The sequence below is a fragment of the Hyaena hyaena genome, unplaced genomic scaffold (genome assembly GCF_003009895.1).
Source record: "Hyaena hyaena isolate Hyena2069 unplaced genomic scaffold, ASM300989v1 scaffold_531, whole genome shotgun sequence".
Lineage (NCBI taxonomy): Eukaryota > Metazoa > Chordata > Mammalia > Carnivora > Hyaenidae > Hyaena > Hyaena hyaena.
The window spans coordinates 166,534-187,632 of NW_024081164.1; the positions used below are offsets into that span (position 1 = coordinate 166,534).

General features: G+C 38.7%; 1 protein-coding gene across 6 annotated transcripts in view; it reads left to right on the forward strand.

Moving 5' to 3' along the window:
• MICU1 (mitochondrial calcium uptake 1) overlaps window positions 1–21,099 on the forward strand; it is a 195,528-nt gene that overhangs the window by 143,581 nt on the left and 30,848 nt on the right. For all 6 annotated transcript variants that reach the window (XM_039255575.1, XM_039255569.1, XM_039255571.1 and 3 more), the window contains one exon: window positions 13,587–13,724. In XM_039255575.1, coding sequence (XP_039111506.1) covers window positions 13,587–13,724 — 138 coding nt within the window. The remainder of the gene's footprint in view (window positions 1–13,586; window positions 13,725–21,099) is intronic.

The window sequence follows — 21,099 nt, forward strand, 5'->3', positions numbered from 1 at the left end:
ATGACTAGGATTTTTGTAATGCTCAGGAAATTATACTGGTTGGTTTACTGATTTTCTCTCAATCTGATTTTCAAGAGCCTATGAGGGATTTTTTTTTTTCCTGTGGATTTGAATTAAGTTTTATAGTTCACTTTAAATATATATCTTTATGCTCTGACAGGGTTATGATAGCCTGGGGAGGAATCTCTTTGGTTTTCCTCACTGGTGAGTATATATAACCTCAAATGTGATGTTAATGTGGTTTTACATTCAATTTCTGCCCCCCAAAAATAATAAATTGTGGAGTTGGTTGATCCAGTGAGTATACTAAGTCCATTTATTTGAACACGCAATTATCATCTCACCAAAGCTAATCAGATTTTAAACATACTTTGTCAACTGTGCCCAGGAACCTACTGTCCTAGTGAAACAGAATTAATTTCAAACTGGCATAATGGGCTGAGCTTTCCAGCCCCTTCTAAACCTGCTGGATAGAGGTCATCCAAAATGACTCACCTCCTCACTCAGGGTTTTTAGTAGTCAACACGTCCATCTGCCAAAGGGCTCGATCAGGCAGATCCTCAGAGCAGAGTAAAAGTTATATGATCTTGATAAATAAATACTGTTAGGCTATAATTACTATATGTCAAGCCCTAGTTACTAGATAGCTTCAAATATTTGAGATGCCTGCCTCTCTCTGCCAGTATTTGCTGGTAAATATGTGACAGAACAATGTGCAGTTTTCCTCATGTTACCATGGTGGCATAATTGTAGTGTATTTAGTTGGTTGGCTGTGATCTAAAATACCGATTAACTTCCTCTCTGCCTCCATACTGAAAACAACACAGTAATCTTGATCTCGTGTTTACGTGGCAGTCTTCTCTAGTATTGCAAAGCCATGGACAGCACGTATCCTCCCTAGATAATTTGGGGCTTATTGTTGCCACCCAGCTACATGACGGCCAGAGGCGAAGAGATGGGTATCTGAACTCTATTAAAGGGATAGAATTAAGAATGACCAGCTGATATGTGTATCTTCTATGTTACATCTGGCTTCTCCAGTTAAGTACCCTTGAAAGTACAGGGTCTCTGCTGTCTTTGGGAGCTAAGGGGGTTATAGGAGCAGCTTCTTTAATAGTTGCCACTGCATCTATTACCTTGCATTGGCCATTCACACTGATGTCCCAGGTGTTGCAGAAACCTAATAGGACCCCAAGAAGGAAAAGTATTTAAAATAACGTAAAGATTTAAGGGAGGATAATATCAAATATAAAAACATTCTGCTAGCACCAGCAAGAGCAAGACCTGCCGGACAGAAATGAGGAGTCATATGACTTTTCCTTCAGTAAAGACATAGGGTTAGCAGTAAGAAAACGAAACAACCATAGGCCTTGCACACAAGCAAGAGTCACATTCAGAAAACATGGGGGCGGAGGGAGGGGGCAGTGCCTGGGTGCCTCAGTCAGTTGGGCATCTGACTCTTGATTTCAGCTCAGGTCATCTGTGCTGACAGTGTGGAGCCTGCTTAGGATTCTCTCTCTGTCTCTCTGTCTGTCTCTCTCTCTCCCCCTCCCTTCCTCTTTCTCAGTCAAAAGTAAATAAACTTTTAAAAAAGGAAAAATGTTTATGAAGCAGAAAAGAACCTAATCAGGCATAGATATCTCCATCACACTCATTCCCATAATCAGTGTTGGTAACATCATCTCCTCCAACCACTTCTCAAACCCACGAACCAGGAGATCATGACCTGAGCTGAAGTCAGACGGTTAGCATCTAACTCTTGATTTTAGCTCAGCTCATGATCTCACAGTTGTGGGATCGAGGCCTACATCTAGCTCCATGCTGAGTGTGGAGCCTGCTGAAGATTCTCCATCTCCCTCTGCCCCTACCCCCCTCAAAAAAAAAAAGAAAAGGTAATATAATGCAAAGCATACTCTCTATAGGATCTAGACCTTACCTACTGTAGGAGCTCAGAAGACTCAGGAGAGTTGAGTGTGGTTTGGAATAATCAGTAGGGCCATGAAGAGACATTAATTAAGTTCAAGAAAGGACAGGGTTTGTGTGCTTATATAAGAAGGGGGACAACATTCCAGGCAAGGGAAATAACATAAAGAAAACCCCAAATGCTCAGCATAAGACAAGTATTTCTCTGGAGCCATGAGGAATTCCAAGTCCTTTGACAGCTGATAAAAACCTTTTTTTTGGAATACAGAATGTCTGAAACGGATTGGATTCTCCTTGCTATGTTTATATTTTATTGCTAGGAAAACACATTAGGCACATGATTATCACAGCTTGGGGGACATGTTGCATATCTTAGTGAGTTGATGGCTAATTATACCATGCTGGGACCTGCTCAAAACTAACTTCCTCCTTGCCTCTGTTATGCAAGTTTTGATATTCTGATCATTTGCCAGTGATTACTGCCTACTGACCTAGAGAGTTTTCTCCCATATAATAAGGGGAGAAATTACCCATATCCCCATATGAAAATGGTAACATGAAGATATTTGTGCCTCTCTCCAAGATCGCTATTAAAAAATATTTGATTTGGTTTTTAATTTTTTACTGTTTCTTTTTTGATCAGATTCTTTTTTATCTTTATTCTATTGATATGATACATTACATTAATTGATTTTCAGGTGTTAAATTACCCTTTCACTTGTGGGATAAATTCTACTTGGTCATAGAGTATCCTTTTTATATGTTGCTAATTTGGTTTGCTAGTATTTTACTAAGACTTCTTTTTCTTTTTTTTTAAATTTTTTAAATGTTTACTAATTATTTTTGAGAGGCAGAAAGAGACAGAGCACAAGCAGGGGAGAGGCAGAGAGAGAGGGAGACACAGAATCCGAAGCAGGCTCCAGGCTCTGAGCTGACAGCACAGAGCCCCACATGGGGCTCAACCCCACAAACTGTGAGATCATGACCTGAGCCAAAGTTGGACACTTAACCGACTGAGCCACCTGGGCACCCTGAGACTTATTTTTCTCTATTCAGTCTCCCACTATGACGTAGAAATGACCAACTATGAATACACCAAAGTACCTTGCATATCTTAATTATCATCATTATTTTTAACAGCTTTTCACACTGGCTGCTGCTTTCCACAGTTTGCCAATCTTTAGGTAAAGTCAGCACATCAGGCCTTGAATAGTGGTCATTAAGTGTCAAGTAATCAATAAGCTAAATCTCTAACTCTGTTATGAATGCTGACATACTGTCAGCAATGCTAGGACAAAAACAGCGTGGAAAAGCGTCATGTTTTCACCTTGACAAGTAGATCCCAGTGAGCTAGCTACAGAAATGATGAAGTCGGGAAAATTGACATGCAGTGAAAGAAAACAACGCTTTGCTTTCCTACTGCAATTAGTCCTTGGTTCTTACTGGAGCTTTTATATTTTTTCCCAACAGTCAGATTCTGTCTCCACAACTCTTGTGATCTCACATGAAAAGAATGTCCTTAAACTCAGAATAATGCTGGGCCTCAGCCCTCAAAGGAATATATTAACAAGACAGATTGTTTTCCTGTTGCTGTGATTTAGAGTAAAATGGTTATTGAAAGTGGAAATTGGATATAATAAGATCCGATTGCTGAAAGAGTTATGTTAAAGGAAACAATAACTTGAGACTAATCCTGTATAATAACTCCATGTGGGAACATTAACTTCATAGATTGATTGGGATATTAAATAGCAGTTAATTTTGCCAAAGTCTAAGTCTTGTTCATATTGACTGAAGTCTTATATGAAGGAAAAATAACCACACAAATTTTGTGTAATTCAAAATGCCATGTGAGTTAATGTATGGAAAGCACTTAGTACATGATCTGGCACATAATATGTGCTATATAAATGTTTGCTATTTTAAATGATAGAGTATGGATTATTCTTTAACAAACTAAAGAATTTTTTCAAGTAAGTATACTAGTTCTTTTATGCCTTCTTTTCTTTGGAATTGAACTGTTTTGTTTTGTTTTGCTTTCTCCATTGTTCCATACCCGATTAGAGGTACATTTAAACAAACAAAACAAACACAAAAATAAAAAGAAAGTTAACTGGATTGAATTTACTTGAGGTTAGTAGGCTTAAATGGGCCCAAGTTAGTCTAAATTCCCAAACATTCTGACTAGTTACAAAGCCAGCAGACTGAAGACCTTTTTAATACAAACTTAGCTGATGATCTCCTTTTTTGTTCTGAGGATTTAATCACTTTGGTTAGTAATGAGAAGAGATGTTTTAATATTGTTATTATTTTTTTAATAAAGAAACTATAAGTCAGTACTTAATTAGCCTCTTATCTTACAAGGAAAGATTGCTAGATATAAACCTGCAAAAACAGTTCAGAAAGAAAAGATCCATGAATCTCACTGCAATAAAGATTTAAAACTTCTGTGCATTAAAACAAAAAACTTCCAGGGGTACTTGGGTGGCTCATTCAGTCAAGCGCCAAACTCTTGATTTCAGCTCAGGTAATGATCTCATGGTTTGTGAGCTCGAGCCCTGCATCAGGTTCTGCACTGACAGCAGATTCTCTCTCTCCCCACCCCCAAATAAATAAACTTTAAAAAATAAAAATTAAAAAAAAAAACTTCTATGCATAAAACAGACTTAAAACTATATTAATAAAGGGTGGATATTTTTAATCTTCTAAATAAATGAGACAAATATCAGCATTTCTACAAAAAAATAAGCAACGAATATAAGCAAAAAATTCAAAGGAAGAAATAGAAATGGCCAATTCACATGTTAGAAAAATGGTCAGACTCACTAGTTATTAATCAAAGAAATATTAAAATAGGTTACCATTTTCCCCTAGTGATGATGTTTTTATTATAAAACTTGATATTATCAAATGTACTGAGAAATAGGTATTCTCATATACCACTGGGACTGTAAATTGATACATCTTCCTGAAAGTTAACTTGGTAATAAGAATCAAGAGCTTTAAAGAGTTTATACCAATCACTTTTAGACACACTAGGTTGGCAAAAAATTAAAAGTCTGACCATACCAAGTTCTGATAAAGATAAGAAGCAGTGGGAGCTCTTATACATAGCTGATAAACACATTGGTGATTCCTTTGATATTTTATAATAATAAACATAAAATAAATAATACATAAAATATATTTTATCATATTGTATAAAATATATTTTATCGTATTGTATGTAATATATGGAGACCAAAAATATATGACCAAAATAATATAAAATATAATAATATAGAAATATAGAAATAAATATTTTTACAATAAATATAATAATAATTGGATATTCTCTTGATAAGCCAACAGTTCCATTTCTAAATATATACCCTAGACTAGGAACTCTTATTCCCATTTCACAAGAACACTGATAGAAGAATGTTCATAACAGCATTGTTCATAATAGCAAAAAAGCTGACAATAACTCAGATATCAATTTATAGGAAAATGGCTAGGTAAATAGTGGTACTTTCAAACAATAGAAATTTATAACCATAAAACTAAAAGAAGCACACTTAAATGTATCAACATTGATGAATTTTAGAAATCTAATACTGGGGACAAAAAAAGAAATATAACACTGAAAAAAGCAAATTATGAAAGAATGCAGTCAGTATGAAACCATTTTATAAAGTTCAAAAGCAAGGAGAAGTAATATATTGTTTAGGGACACAAATATGTGTTTTAAACTAAAATAATAACAAGGCGATAGAAAAAGAATTCCATATGGTAATTACCTCTTACAGGAGGAAGGGGGATGAGCTTCAACTGTTGTGTTAATTCTTCCTCTCTCAGGCTAAGTGGGAGGTTCATGGTATTTTATTATTATTATTATTATTATTATGCTTTATAACTCATCTATATGTATATTATTTTGTATATATCAAATATTTCATAGTACATTTTAAAGAGTTTATAGAGTTTGATTTCATAATCCCATTTTTAGAGATCAATCCAAAAATAATAATGAAAAAATAAGTGCAGGAAAAGTTTATCCCAATGGTGATATTAATCGTAAACCCAAACTGAAACAACCTACATATCATATCTTGCCTTGTTTAAGAGAGGATTTTTTTTTTTTACAAATAGTTTATTGTCAAATTGTTTTCCACATAACACTCAGTGCTCATCCCCAAAGTGCCCTCCTCCATGCCCATCCCCCCTCCCCCCCACATCCATCAGTCCTCAGTTTTTGTCAGCATTCAAGAGTCTCTCATGGTTTGCCTTAAGAGAGGATTTTTTAATGATTTTATTTATTTAAGTAATCTCTATACCCAATGTGAGGCTCTGACTCATGACCCCCGAGATCAAGAGTCACGTGCTCTACTGACCGAACCAGCCAGGCAACCCCAGGAAAGGATTTTTAAAGGCCTTAATAAATACATTCAGTGAGACAAAAGTTACTTAAAACTTGCTGAGAAATGAAAGTTTAAAGAAAGGAAGAAGGTGAGAGAAAGCCAGGAGTAAGGTTATTATGAACCATATAAATGATAAAGTCTCCTGTTCTCATTAGAGGTGGGCCACAAAGTTGACTCTGAGCTTCCAGTAACCAGGATAAAAAGGGAAACATGATTCATGGTGCCTTTAAAATAAGAGCGAGTCCACTGTTCTGATGGAAGCCAGAGAGAAATTTCTCCCCAGATTAACTGTGCAGGCAAGTTATTTAAATACCCTCTACCTATGTTTCCTTGCAACAGCTGTTAATAGAATGCTGTGAGGATTATATAAGTTCCCAGGGCAGCATCTGCCAACTAGTAATCACTCAAATATGTTACTGATTAGCCGTAATGAATGACATTCTCAAGAGTACTCTTACGGAAAACACTATCGTGGAAGTAGATATCATTAAAAGAAAAATGGAAAGGTAACCCTGGTCTCAGGTAGGAAGTCCTCTCAACAATAGGACAGTGTTGTGAATTAATTTTCTTATGTTTTGTCTATTCTCACTCAATACCTATTTATTAAGCACATCTTTTATGCAAGTTTTCTGTCTGGTCATATATGACCAGGATATAGGATTCATTAAGTGGTGTTCTGCTTCAGCCAGTCTAATTTTGAAATCATTCTAATGTATTGAATAATAAATAAAACTTGTTGCATTTGTTTTTTCTGCTTTCCAAATGTGAAAGTATTAGTCAACAATCAAAGGCTGACCAAAAGCAATTATAATTGAAAAGAACAGTGAGAAATAGTAATTGAACTTCATTAAAACCTACAAAGAACAGAATAATCAATTGAGGTTTTTAGCTTCCTGGAAAGTGATATCATGGTGATAAAAATATTAATTGCTACATTTATTGAATGCTAATTATGCACCAAATTCTTCTAATTTCTTTACATATATTACTTCATTTAATCCTTACAACACTTTGAGGTTCTGAATATTATTTCCTTTTTTTTTTTTTTTTTTTGGTAGGAAGATTTTGAAGCCTTAGAGGGAATGAGCCACTTACCTAAAGTCACACCAGCAAGTATAGGTTCCAGCCAGGATTCGGATCCAGGCCTTGCTGATTCTGAAATCCTTGTTCTTAGTCACTTTAATATATTACTTTTTGTCAAATAAAACCAAAACTTATCTTGAAGCCCATTGTTCCAGATCTAAAATGTTTTTCCCCAACACCCTCAGTCAAATATACCCTGATTTTTATTATCTTATAATAAGTTTATGTATCGGTCTTGTTATCTTCTTGGTTTTGACTATCAGACTGAAAGTTAACCTTCTTCTGGTCTATGTGATTGATACTCATGTTGTTTAGTCACTTCATTTGATCACCACCCTGAACTTAAAATACAAAAAAATTAATGGAAAATATCCTTAGTTTTGAAGTAGAAAACTTCAACAGTTTAGTTTGGTAACCTATAATTTCATGGTCCTAGACTCTAAGGATTGTTTTGGCCCTTGCTGAGGATGCTGAACCATGTTGTGTCCCTTCCAAATTGTGGGCTTCTTCCTCAGCTTGCCAGTTAGCCAAAAGACAACTATATTAGTGTTGACAGTGAAGATGCATCTTATATTTAATGATCAAGAAAATTCAGGCTCCAGGCAATTTGACCTAGCGCTCTCTGATGTTCCCTGCCAACTGTAGGAATGGATTTCCCATTCAAACTGTGAAGTGTGAATGTCATGGTCACTCAGTGCGACTGAGTTTAGAGTCGAGAACATTGCCTGTAATTGTTTTTCCCTTTAGTGCACCTGAGTTGTCCTCAGACTTCTGGTAGGAGCAGCAGTGGCATGGGAAAGATCTCAAAAGACAAATACTTGGGATGTCTGGCTGGCTAGGTCAGTACAACACATGAATTTTAAATTCAGGGTCGTGAGTTTGAGCTCTATGTTGGGCATAGAGATTACTTTAAAAAAAAATCAGAAGACAAATACTGTCATGTTTAAAAACATAGATGTGTTCAGCTCAGTGGCTTGAGATTACTCTGTATTACTTGCATTGTGCAGTCAGAAACTAGAAGAAGCCTATCAAGAAAATTATCATTCTGAAATATTTGTATAAAGGCCAGATTTACCCTGTGGGACAGACAAAATCTCCTGAAAGATAATTGTATGAAAGAAAACAAGGTTGAAGTTTACATTTGTTGGAATATATTAACTTTGGAAATCTTTAATAAATTAAGATCCACCTGCAGATACTGATTTCTTTTTCGTTTTATAATCTTTAAAATTCTTTTTTTGGGGGGGGCACCTGGGTGGCTCAGTCAGTTAAGCGTCCGACTTCGGCTCAGGTCATGATCTCATGGTTTGTGGGTTCAAGCCCTGCATCAGGCTCTGTGCTGACAACTAGCTCAGAGCCTGGAGCCTGCTTCAGATTCTGTATCTCCTTCTCTCTCTGACCCTCCTCTGCTCACGCTCTCTCTCTCTCTCTCTCAGAAATAAATAAAACATTAAAAATTTTTTTAAAAATTCTCTCTTTTTTTGGCCTTTGTTCATAATACATGTTTTCTTCTCTTTCTGGCTTCCCATATTCTTAAATCATTTCATCTAGATATATATAGACCATCTGCCCTTCCAAAAAGATATTCTTTCTCTCAACAAGGGGCAGGGGTGAGAACAAGAGGCACGATATGGAAAGAAAGCCAGGAAAAATCTTGTGGACAGTTTTCTGGCACCTCTTCTCTGGCCCCTCTTTGCAACCGCCTGGGGAACAACAGGGAGCCAACAGCTTGTATCCATTTGGGAAAGTGGCAGTGGCTACAGAAGAGAAAAATACTAGGCCGTTCAGCTCTCTTCCTAGACAGAAAAACAAAGCAAATGGTGGATGGTGTGTGGGAACGCACACATTCTGTGTCACGGGAACAAATAGATTGGAATTTCTTACCATTGACGTGGAACCTAAGAGGCTGTATCTATGTTTGAGTAAGTAAAATGCAAGCTAGTCATTTGAATTGCTTCCAAATACACAATTGGAAGCTCTCTACATTGTGATAATTTTGGAATAACCTATGTCTTTCCCCAAAGACAGTCTCATGACCTGGAGAATTACATGCACGCTGTGCTCTCAGAGTTGCACCCACAGGATTTTGCAGACTTAATATATATCCTTCATCCCAAGAGCCATGTGATGTCTAGCTGTAACTCTTGAAAACATAATCTCAGCGAAGGACCTTGAGAAACTGCCCTTGAAGCTCCCTAGCCTCAACATAGGAGGTCTCCACCTAATAAATGTTGAATGAGTAGCACATTAGCTCAAGCCAGTTCCCATTAGCAGTTTGTATGTAAAGACAAACTGCTGTCTCCCACCTCTTCCAGCTGTGTTTAAGACCTCAGAAATAAGGTAGTCTTGCTTCAGAAGAGCCTAAAAATATAAGAGGAGAGGTGCTGCCCCAAATCAAATTACAGAGGAGGTAGTAACTTTGAAGTGGGCCAAATTTCCTGGAGTGGAATTTTATAGTTTATTAGGCCCTTTCAGGTTCCAACCACACCTTCGTTATTCCACATATAAATAATAACAATAATAATAATAGGAAGTCACTGCCCAAAGTCAAGTCTGAGTTTTCAAAAGAACATTAATAAAAAGTCTAATTTGAGCATGAGAATTGTTCCTTGGAAATCTCTACTGGAAATTGTCTTTGAAAATCACAGAGGTGAGGCTTTATGCCCCAGTGGAGAGCGGTCGAATATAGCTTGCTGGAGCAGGCGGCCGCTGCTGCACACCTTGTGAACGAGAAGCATTTCACCCTTGAGTCTGTCTTGTAGGCTACAGCTTCAGACTCCTCTAATTCAGATATGTGGACTTTCTCCATCGCTCCATCCAATCTCACAGAGAGAGATGCAGTGAGCACCCTAAATTGGTAAAACCTACCTAGGGGAGCAGGGGCCACAGCTCTGTTTCACTTGCCTCTGGAAGCCTGTCAATCACTTGTGCTTCTCCAGCTTCTGCCTGGCGTCACCTTTCACTGAAGATCTAATTTACACATTGCAGAAAGTATTCCCATTTGCAGAAATTTCATCAGTCCTCTGTGTTGTTTCTGGGTGGTAAATTGAACCATAAATCAGACTTAAATTGAATCCTGGAAACTTTTGATATTGTCAAAAATTAATCAACAAAATGAATCAGCTCTGTAGAAGTGATTGGAGTAACAAGAAATGAAGGATTGAGTAGTTGAGTTTATTTTTTGTTTGTTTTATTTTATGTTAGAGAGAGAGAGAGCGAGCAGAGCGCGAGCAGGGGAGTAGCAGAGAGATGGAGACAGAATCTGAAGCAGGCTCCAGGCTCTGAGCTGTCAGCACAGAGCCCGACAGGGGGCTCAAACCCACGAGCAGTGAGATCATGACCTGTGCCAAAGTCAGACGCTTAACCAACCAACTCCCAGGCCTCTTGGTTTTATTTTTTTATTTTTATTTTTTTATTTTTTATTTATTTCTAGGAGAGAGAGAGAGAGCGCGTGAGCAGGGGAGGGTCAGAGAGAGAGGGAGTCACAGACTGAAACAGGCTCCAGGCTCTGAGCTGGCAGTCAGCACAGAGCCCGACGGGGGGCTTGAACCCACGAACCGCGAGATCATGACCTAAGCGAAAGTCGGATGCTTAACCAACTAAGCCACCCAGGCGCCCCCCAGGCCTCTTGGTTTTAGAAAAGAGGTCTTCACCTAACACTGATGATGTCGATTTCTTTGGAAATAGATTTACTTCTCACTTAAATATGACTAAGCCTCATGGCTGTATTAGTTTATCCAAAACAGTGCTGTCCTGTAGAATGGATATGTACATTGCTTAGAAGGATGAAACAGTGTGATATTGAGATACAGTCTTTGGAGCCATACAGAGCTGCATTTGACTCCCAGTTCTGCCATATGGAACTTCCTGTTGCCTTGATTTACTCATCTGTAAACTGGAGCTGATAATATCCACTCTAGTGTTGTGAAGTGATTAGATGAAGGAATACATAGGTGAAGTTTTTGGCGCATAGCACCTGCTCAGTAAATGGTCACTATTGCTAAGATGTAGTTCTTGTGTCCTGTTCATTGATACAGTCCCACTAGTGAGGATATGAATGTATAACAACTTACCAAGCTAACTGAGGAAATAAGAATTTCACTCTTGACTAACTGCTTCCTTATTTTGTATCTCATACTGAGGACAGAAACTGAATCTTCTTCTGTCCTGTACTTCACAATGACCATCACAGTGCTAGAAAACCAGTAGACATTCAGGAAATATTTGTTGACATGATCTTACTTAGCAATGTCTTGTGTCTTTCTATACTCCTCTTATGAGAACAGGATTATGCCCTGCCACATAAGAATCTTAAGTTTCCTGGTAACTTATCTTCCAGTAAAAGTATGGGGATATTTTTACCATCTTCAGATTGTTTTACTTTCTGGACCCATCTTTACCCATTTTGTTCTTTATGCATTTTAAGTGTCACCAACCACTGCAGCTGGCACAGAAATAACACAGAAATGTCTCCATTTTTAAATGAAAATCTTAGTTTTTCAGATATTACTGAAATTAACTAGAAGTCCTTTATGCTTAACCTTTCCATCTGCATATTTAAATACATTTAATGAGTTTTTCAGTAGTTTTGTAATAAATAAGCATGTCTAATTAAGGCAGCCCACACCATGCATTTTTTCCAAGCTCTAGTGATGGCCTAGCATTTGATTACCATTTTGGGGAAAACCTGAAAATGCATTGCTTTTCTTTGAAATCCTTAAAGGTTTGAGTATATAACAATATTAAGGGTGAGTATATTACAGATTGAGGAGTCAATATGACTTTATGAATGTACAGTTGAACAAATTTATAATAATTAGCTTTTTTTCAGTTTTTTGGGTTTTTTTACAGTAATTGGCCTGTACAGATTTTCTACTTCTTGACTCAATTTTGGGGGAAGGTGGGGTAGTTAGTATTTTTCTTTATTTTTTTTAATTTTTTTTTAAATGTTTTATTTATTTCTTAAGAGAGAGAGACAGCGTGAGCAGGGGAGGGTCAGAGAGAGAGGGAAACAGGCTCCAGACGAGATCATGACCTAAGCGACTCGGACGCTTAACTGACTAAGCCACCCAGGTGCCCCTGTATTTTTCTTAAAAATCCTCCATTTCTTGAGACTTAAGATCATAGCATAAACTTACAAAATGAATTCATCTTCAATGTCTGTATTTTTTGTTGCATACAATTTGTCATTTCTATTTTGTGCATTAGGATTTTCTCTTTCTTTTTTGATTAGGTAAACTAAAGTTTTATGAGGACATTTCAGGCAACCAGAAGATCACCTTTGGCCATATCTTCTCAGTTTTATTTATCACGTTCCATTCCCATTCATTTCTAATAGCACGCAATCACAAGTTTTGTGAAAGTTCCTTAGGAGTTTTGTGTCTGTGACTTCCATAGATATCCGTCACTAATTTCTAGTTTCTGGCATTTTCGCCACTGTCTGAGAACACTTCCTTATCACTCTCTCACCTCCAGTGCTTAGTGCCAGTCTTCCTATCCAAGGGCTCAGTGAGCTTCTGCTAGGGTTCTCCACCACTTCCTGGGAGACTGCACTGATTTCCCAAAGGGCAGGGGGATTTGAGAGTCAGGTTTGCTAAATTCCTTCAATCTCATCCCATCTGCTCCATAACTAGTTGCTGTTCCTCTAAGTGGGTGACAGGTAGATGGTCTTCTCTAGTTTGAGTCCTGGGGGAAGATTCCCCTCGTTTGTAACTGCTTACTGATTATAATAAGTACTGGGAGGGAATAATTAGCCTTTAAGTTACCTCTGAGGACTGAGAAACGAGGCCATGGATGGCCCATAGAGCACTTACTGCCAATATTATTGCTCATGGATTGGAATGGAATTTTAACATTGTTTTTACCCTCACAAGGATGCACCTGCTCTGTAAGGTGTACGAGGTGTTACACCAGCTGTGTCTTATCCATGAAGAAACCAAAGCCCAGGGTAGTTGGGTGACTTTCTGAAGTCATAAATAGTTAGTGACAAAGGTGGAAGGAGAACGCACATCTTCTGTTTCTGATTAATTCTTTCAAATCTCAGTGAAAATTATACTTCAAAAATGCAGTCTCCACAGCCATCAACTATTTTCTGCCATGTAACACAGTTGATCATTCCACATTCCATGTCAAAATACTTTGCGTTTGACTCCAAGAACACTCTTTCTGTTTCCCTCCCAGTTCGAGCGCCATGACCCTGTGGATGGGAAAATTACTGAGAGGCAGTTCGGTGGCATGCTGCTGGCCTACAGCGGGGTGCAGTCCAAGAAACTGACGGCCATGCAGAAGCAGCTCAAGAAGCACTTCAAAGAGGGAAAGGTAGGTGTCTCTGTTCACAGGAAGAAAAGGAACTGTGGGAAGGCACTAGCATAGGTGCTAACAAAATGAGAGTGTCATGAAGCAAATATTATAACTAATCTTTCATACTTGAAGAAAAATGAGTAGCAGATGAGGAGGAAGGGAGATTCCAGAATAACCCCCTAGGTTTCTTGTTCAGGCAAAGGGTGGCACCATGAACTAAGTCTGAGAAATTAAATAGAGAAACTGGTTTACAGAGGAAGATACAGACTTTAGTTAGGGATATCTTCAATTTAAGATACTGTGGACCATCCAATCAGAGATGAGTAGCTGGCACTTGGATATTCAGATCTACTTCAGATGACTGAGATAGGTTTGGGAATTATCAACACACTATTTGAGTTAAAACCATGAGATTGCCCAAGGAGAGTATTATACAGAAAAGACCTGTCCTTCTTTGGCCAGAGACAAAATCAAGTGGAACACTTAACATTTAAACAGCACAGGAAGGAGGGGCGCCTGGGTGGCTCAGTTGGTTGAGCATCCGACTGCAGCTTAGGTCACAATCTCACCATTTGTGAGTTCGAGCCCCACTTTGGGCTCTGTGCTGACAGCTCAGAACCTGGAGCCTGCTTCAGATTCTATATCTCCCTGTCTTTCTGACCCTTCCCTGCTCACACTCTCTCTCTCTCAAAAATAAATAAACATTAAATTTTTTTTTCAATAAATTAATTAATTAATAATAAACAGCACAGGAAGGAAATGATTAGAGAAAGTGGTGCAATCAAAGCCAAGGAAGTAGAAGGTTCATGGACTGGGGGCGGGTAGTGGGGAGTGTGTGTCTGTAATGTCACATGGCACAGAGAGAGTCCAGTAAAGTAAGAGGATAAACAGTCATTGGCTTTAGTAAAATGGTAATAATTGATGACTTTTGGGAGAACTGTTTTATTAAAGTGGAGGGCATATTAGGATGGGAAGTAAGATCAACAATAGCCAAAGTATGGAAAGAGCCCAAATGTCCATTAGTGGATGAATGGATAAAGAAGATGTATGAATATATATATATGTATGTATGTATGTGTATATATATATATGTAGATACATACAACGGAGTATTACTCAGCAATCAAAAAGAATGAAATCTTGCCATTTGCAGCTACCTGGATGGAACTGAAGCTATTATGCTAAGCAAAATTAGTCAGAGAAAGACAAATATCATATGACTTCACTCATATGAGGACTTTAAGATACAGAACAGATGCATATAAGGGAAGGGAAGCAAAAATAATATAAGAACAGGGAGGAAGACAAAACATAAGAGACTCTTAAATATGGAAAACAAACAGAGGGGGGTGCCTGGGTAGCTCAGTCGGTTGAGCATCTGTCATGATCTCACAGTCTTTGGGTTTGAGCCCCGCATCAGGTTCTGTGCTAACAGCTCAGAGCCTAGGGCCTGCTTCAGATCCTGTGTCTCCCTCTCTCTCTGCCCCTTCCCTGCTCATGCGCTGTCTCTCTCGCTCTCTCTCAAAAATAAAAAATAAACGTTAAAAAAAAAAAGAACAAACAGAGGGTTACTGGTGGCGTTCGGGGAGGGGGGAAGGGCTAAATGGGTAAGGGGTAGTAAGGAATCTCTCCTGAAATCATTGTTGCACCATATGCTAACTAACTTGGATGTAAATTAAAAAAAAAAAAAAAAAAAAAAAGAATGGAAATAAGGAAGCAGAGAGAGAGAGGAAGAAAATGAAGAGGGAAGAGAGGGTCTCCAGAAAGAAGGAAATAGACTGTGTTAAAAACTCTAAGGCAGAATATTATTAGTCTGCTTGGGCTGCTACAACAAAACACCACAGACTGGGTGGCTTCACCAACAGACATTTATTTTCTAATAGTTCTGAAGGTTAGAAGTCCATGATCAGAGTGCGGCAAATTAAATTTCTAGTAAGGGCTCCCTTCCTGTCCTTTGGACAGCCGCCTTCTGGCTGTATCCTCACATGGCCTCTCCTTGGTTGTTTGGAAGGTGCTAGAGAACGAGAGCACAAGAACACGCATGCACACTGCTCTCTGATGCATCTTTTTATAAGAACACTAATCCTCTCGGTTCAAGGCCCTGCCCTTATGACCTTGTTTAACCTTAATTATTTACTTAGAGGCCCCACCTCCTAATACGGCCACAATGGGGGTTAAGGCTTCAATGTAGACGTTTTGGGGGGTCATTCAGCCCGTAACAGAAAACACAAAGGTCTAGCATGTGAGGAACCAAAAGGGGACTATTGTGGTTGGAGCATACTAGCAAGGAGAATGGCCTGAGATGAGGTTTGAGAGGGAGATGGGGGCCCGCCGATGCATGGAGCCAGTTTGGTGGAATGGGAAGTTCTTTAAAGGGCTGTGAGCAGGGCACCTGGGTGGCTCAGTCGGTTGAGCATCCGACTTCAGCTCAGGTCATGATCTCAGAGATCGTTGCTTCGAGCCCCACATCAGGCTCTGTATTAACAGCCAGCTCAGAGCCTGGAGCCTGCTGTATCTCCCTCTCTCTCTGACCCTCCCCTGCTCATGCTCTCTCTCTCTCTCTCTCTCTCTCTCAGAAATAAATAAAACATTAAAAATAAATTTAAAAAATAGAGGGCTGTGAGCAGTGAAATGACATGGTTGTGTGCAGGTTTAAATAAATGACTCTGGCCACTTTATGAAAAAACAATTTGGGAATGAGCAAGTATAGAAGCTGAAAGGCTGATACCTAAGATTATTAGAGAATTCAGGGAGAGATGATTGAGCATTTTTTGAGCAGCACTGCAATCAGAGACCATGAGTTTGTAGCGGTGCAGTACTCAACCCTGCTCTCTGATACCTTTCCACACCAGCTGCTTTCCACACCAGTGTAGGAAGGAGCAGATGGTAGAATTGAGTCAGCCTCTGGAGTTTTGCCAGGGCATGGGATGGACAGACTGAAGCAGAAATCAATTAAAAGGCGTACCTCTTAAAGATCACATATATACACACACACCCCACAATGCCAGATCTCGTTCCCAGCCCAGTACCCTTTCCGCTGGACAATGATTACCATGTGGCCATGAGCAAGGAAACTGACCCAGCACTAAAGATGTTCCCTTCCCTACACAGCAGGTGTTCCCTCAGTTATGAGGGAAGACTCATCACTAACAGAAAGTGACGGAGGACAATGTTCTCTCCCAGAGACAGCTTTTACAGTGTTTAGTACCCAGCTCATATCTGTTGGAAATTGTAATTCAGAAAATCGATCGCAGGTGTTTAGATGGATTTTTAGTCTCTATGCTGGAAGCACTGTGTTTGTGTTAGGAAACAGTCTTTTCTTTTTACCAGACTAATTTTTAAGTAAGTTTGGTCCAGACATTTTTTTGACCTTAAAATAATTATCATAGGCTAATTCATGTTTTATTATGAACTTTTTTAAAGCAATAAATTGGGTGTTGGAGACCTCTCCCTTGAAGGAATAGAGTAGCTTTAGCAGGAGTTAATTTGGGGCCTGGAGACCTTGCAAAAGAGCTCTGAATCAGAAGGACAGATTTTGTCAGATGATGAAAATCTGGGCTGCTAAATTACTTCTGGCCCTGAATTTCCAGGCTGCTGTAGCAAGGAGATTGAGACTGATTGTCCTCTCATGTTGATTGGTTTGTGAACATAGCAATTAACTAAAATGAGCAATAATGAAGGGCCTTTGCTCCTAAGGGTAGCAGTCTACCTCTCTAGGACCATGTCTCATTAAAGGGGAATCACCATCTGCTTCTTAATTGGTTCTTTTATTCCACTTTGGATTCATTAACATGAAAATGTGAGTTTTCATTTGGCTCACGTTAATCATTTTTCTGTGTGGGATTCTGCACAAATTATCAATCCAGACCTAAAAGATGGATGGTCCTAGTGGTGGCATTACATAAATATTTGTATATTGCTTAATGACCATGCAATGTTTCTCGGCCTTTCCCATTTTTCTTTTTCTGTCTTTCCAATGGCCTTGTTAGATCTCATCTTACCTTTGAGAATACTGAGACGGAAGAGAAAGAGAAATTAATGACCCACCCAGAATCTGGACTGAAATCCAAAGCTTTCAATTCCAGATCTTGTCCTTTCTGTACCAGAGTTCTAACCATACCCTTTCTCGAAAGCAGCGCTTCTCAGCCCCGGTCACCCAGCATCGCTTGGGGAAGTTTTTCAGAAATGTGATTGTTGGGGCCCTCTTCAAACTGACTAAATCAGAAGTTCAGTGGGTAGGTCCAGGCATCAGTGTTTCTGTTTGTTTGTTTGTTTGTTTTATTTCTGAGAGAGAGAGACAGCATGAACCGGGGAGGGTCAGAGAGAGAGGGAGACCCAGAATCTGAAACAGACTCGAGGCTCTGAGCTAGCTGTCAACATAGAGCCCGACGCGGGACTCGAACCCACGAACCGTCAGGTCATGACCTGAGCCAAAGTCTGACGCTTAACCCACTGAGCCACCCAGGCGCCCCCAGGCATCAGTGTTTCTTAAAAGGCTCCCAAGTGATTCTCATGTGCTCTTCTGCTCTTGAGTCACTGCTTCTGTGCACTCCGTCGGCGTCTCTAGCTTCTTTGTCCCTGAGTAATAGCTGGATGGATTAGGGAACCTGACATGCTGAAAAAATTACTATATTTGTGCTCTGTCATGTTTCGTTTTTAACAAGGTCAGTTTTCATTTCTTTCTTCCTTTTTTTCTTTTAAATAGGGAACATGTTTTGTTTTGGCTTTATTTTAAAAATTAGCCCTGAGGCTCTTGAGTGGCTCAGTCTTAAGTGTCTGACTCTTGATTTTGGCTCAGGTCATGACCTCAGGGTCAGGAGATTGAGCCCCATGTCAGGTTCTGTGCTGAGCGTGGAGGCTACTTGAGATTCTTTCTCTCCCTCTCTCTCTCTAAAAAAATTAAATTAAAATTAAAAAATAAAATTAAATAAATAAAAAAGTAAAAATTAGTCCCTATCCTCTACCAGATTTTCCCCATTTCCTTCAATATCCTTTTTCCTGTGAATAATTCTTCTGGACCAAATCTGACTCAGCTCTAAAATGTGCTTATTTTCCTTCCTCCATGTTGTCTACTTCTCCTTATTAAAAGAAAAACAGGGTTTTTTGAGACTTTATAAATGTAATTCACAGGGATGGTTCTCTCTGCTTGAGTGTGCAGAAGCTGCAAATTTTAATTATTTAGCAAATCCACTTAAGGCTGAACTGAAAATTACATTTAGTTCAATGTCAGACATTGCTTTGTGTGAGACACTAAGCCAGGTGCTGTGAGAAAGATAAAAGATAAACATCATCTATCCTCAAGAAACATATAGTCTCTAGTAATTTAGTAAGAAAAAGTATACATATATATATATATATATATAATCACACAACTATATAATTTCATATTCAGTATTTATTGAGGACCCACTATGTGCAAAGCACTCTTATAAATACTAGGAATACAGTAATGAGCAAAATCAAGTCCACCACATAGCACTTAACATTCCTAGCGTAGGGAGACAGATCATAAATAATTATAATACAAGGCAACTGACTTGACTTTGAGCCTCTTAAGAGCAATGTCCTACTCATCTTTGCATGTCCACCATATATTGAGTGCCCCATAGGCAAATGTCTGTCAAATGCATTGATAAATGTATTAAGTACCCTAATAAAGCTATGAGACTTTTTGAGAGCACCAGTAAAAAGACTAGAACCACCAAAGAGATTCCTGGTGGTGATACAATTTGAACTTGGCCTGCTTTTAAGCAGGGTAGGATTTTGACAAGCAGAAGTTTGCTTTTGCTACATGTTTCCTCTTAGATCCCTATCGTCAACAACCTTCTGTCTATATCATTCTTATTATAATGCTACAAGCCATTATGCAGGGTTGGCGCTTAATCAGTTATAATAAAACTATTAGATTATTAACTTGGCATATAATCTGTAGATAATATTCATGTGGGCTCTCCTATTCACTTATTTTCACAGCTATTTGAGAGTTGAGCCAGATTGTGGTCATCATGGAATATCAGATTCTAGAAACATGGCTGCTTAGCACTTGAAAAACTCTGACTCCACTTACTAGGTGCCCATCAAAACCAATGTGCCGTAGAGCACCTGAGGCACAGCCACTCAACTAAAAAGACTAGAAACTCTATTGATTAGCTTTGTTTTACTGATTAGCTCTAAAAACTGGAGTACTAAGCTGTGAATGACTATTAAGAGAATTTATGAACTTTTTCTCTATTATATTTCTAGTTTTCCCCCACAATTAGTTTCATACACTTCCAAGGTATATCGAAGGTGTACTTGCTCCTCTTTTCTATTCCTGAAGGTCCTACACAAACCAGAGAGGAGTGTATAGTTCAGAGCTTAATCACATAAACTCATTACGATTGGTTCTGTGGTAATGAGCTGCCAGCCTACTAAGGACTCAACATACCATTTACTGAGTACTTGCTGTGTAGTAGGCATTTTATCTGTCTTCTCCTTAATGATCACATCCTGTTTGGGGGCTAGATTCCCCATTTTTCAGATGAAAAATACTCTTCAGAGCCTTAGTTATTTGCCTGAAATCACACAGCATCTTAAGAGGTGGCACAAGGATTCAAAGTCAAGACTGTCTTATTCCACAGTCCATAGTCTTCCTGCTAATGAGCCTATTTAATGCTACTCCTTATTCTCCTTGATTTGAATAAGCACAAGGGTTTGGGGGAAATAAGAAAACTGGTGTATTGCTAGACTCTGGCCTGTGGTCTCTCAGGGAGATGGCTAAAAATGTAATCTATGGAATCATTTTGTGGAAGAACTGGAACATTAGGCTAAGAAGTTGGGTTTATCCATTTGGCCTTAGAAATCACTGATATTTTGTGAGTAGGAGGAACGAACACATAAAGAAAGTGATGTTTCAGGATGAGTAGATATTTGTAGAAATGTAAGTAATAGAAATGGTGTGATTTCCCCCCAGGCAACAGCTGTAGAGAAATATGGGGTTTGCAATGGGAAGATGCTTTATTGGAGCCAGGAGGGCATAGTAACACCTGTGAAAGAAAAACCAAGAAATTGGTGACAGTGACCACATGTAGGGAGGGAGATTGGAAGACAAGGGTAGAGGAAGAACTGCTTTGTACTGTTCATATATTACTATTCATAGTATTTACCTATTACCTCCTGTAAAAATAATTAATTTTTTTTTCGAAAAAAGCAGAAGACTGAGCAGATGATAAATAAGATTGGTGCAAGGCATAGCATATAAGAAGGAGAAAGGAGACTATTTTATCTTTTCAGTGGGCCATAGAACGAATTCAGGCAATTGAATTGATTCCTGGCAGATGGACTTCCTATGACTGATTAAAAGACAAGGCAGGGAAATCATATTTGACAGTGGGTTTACCCTCAGCCACAGCCT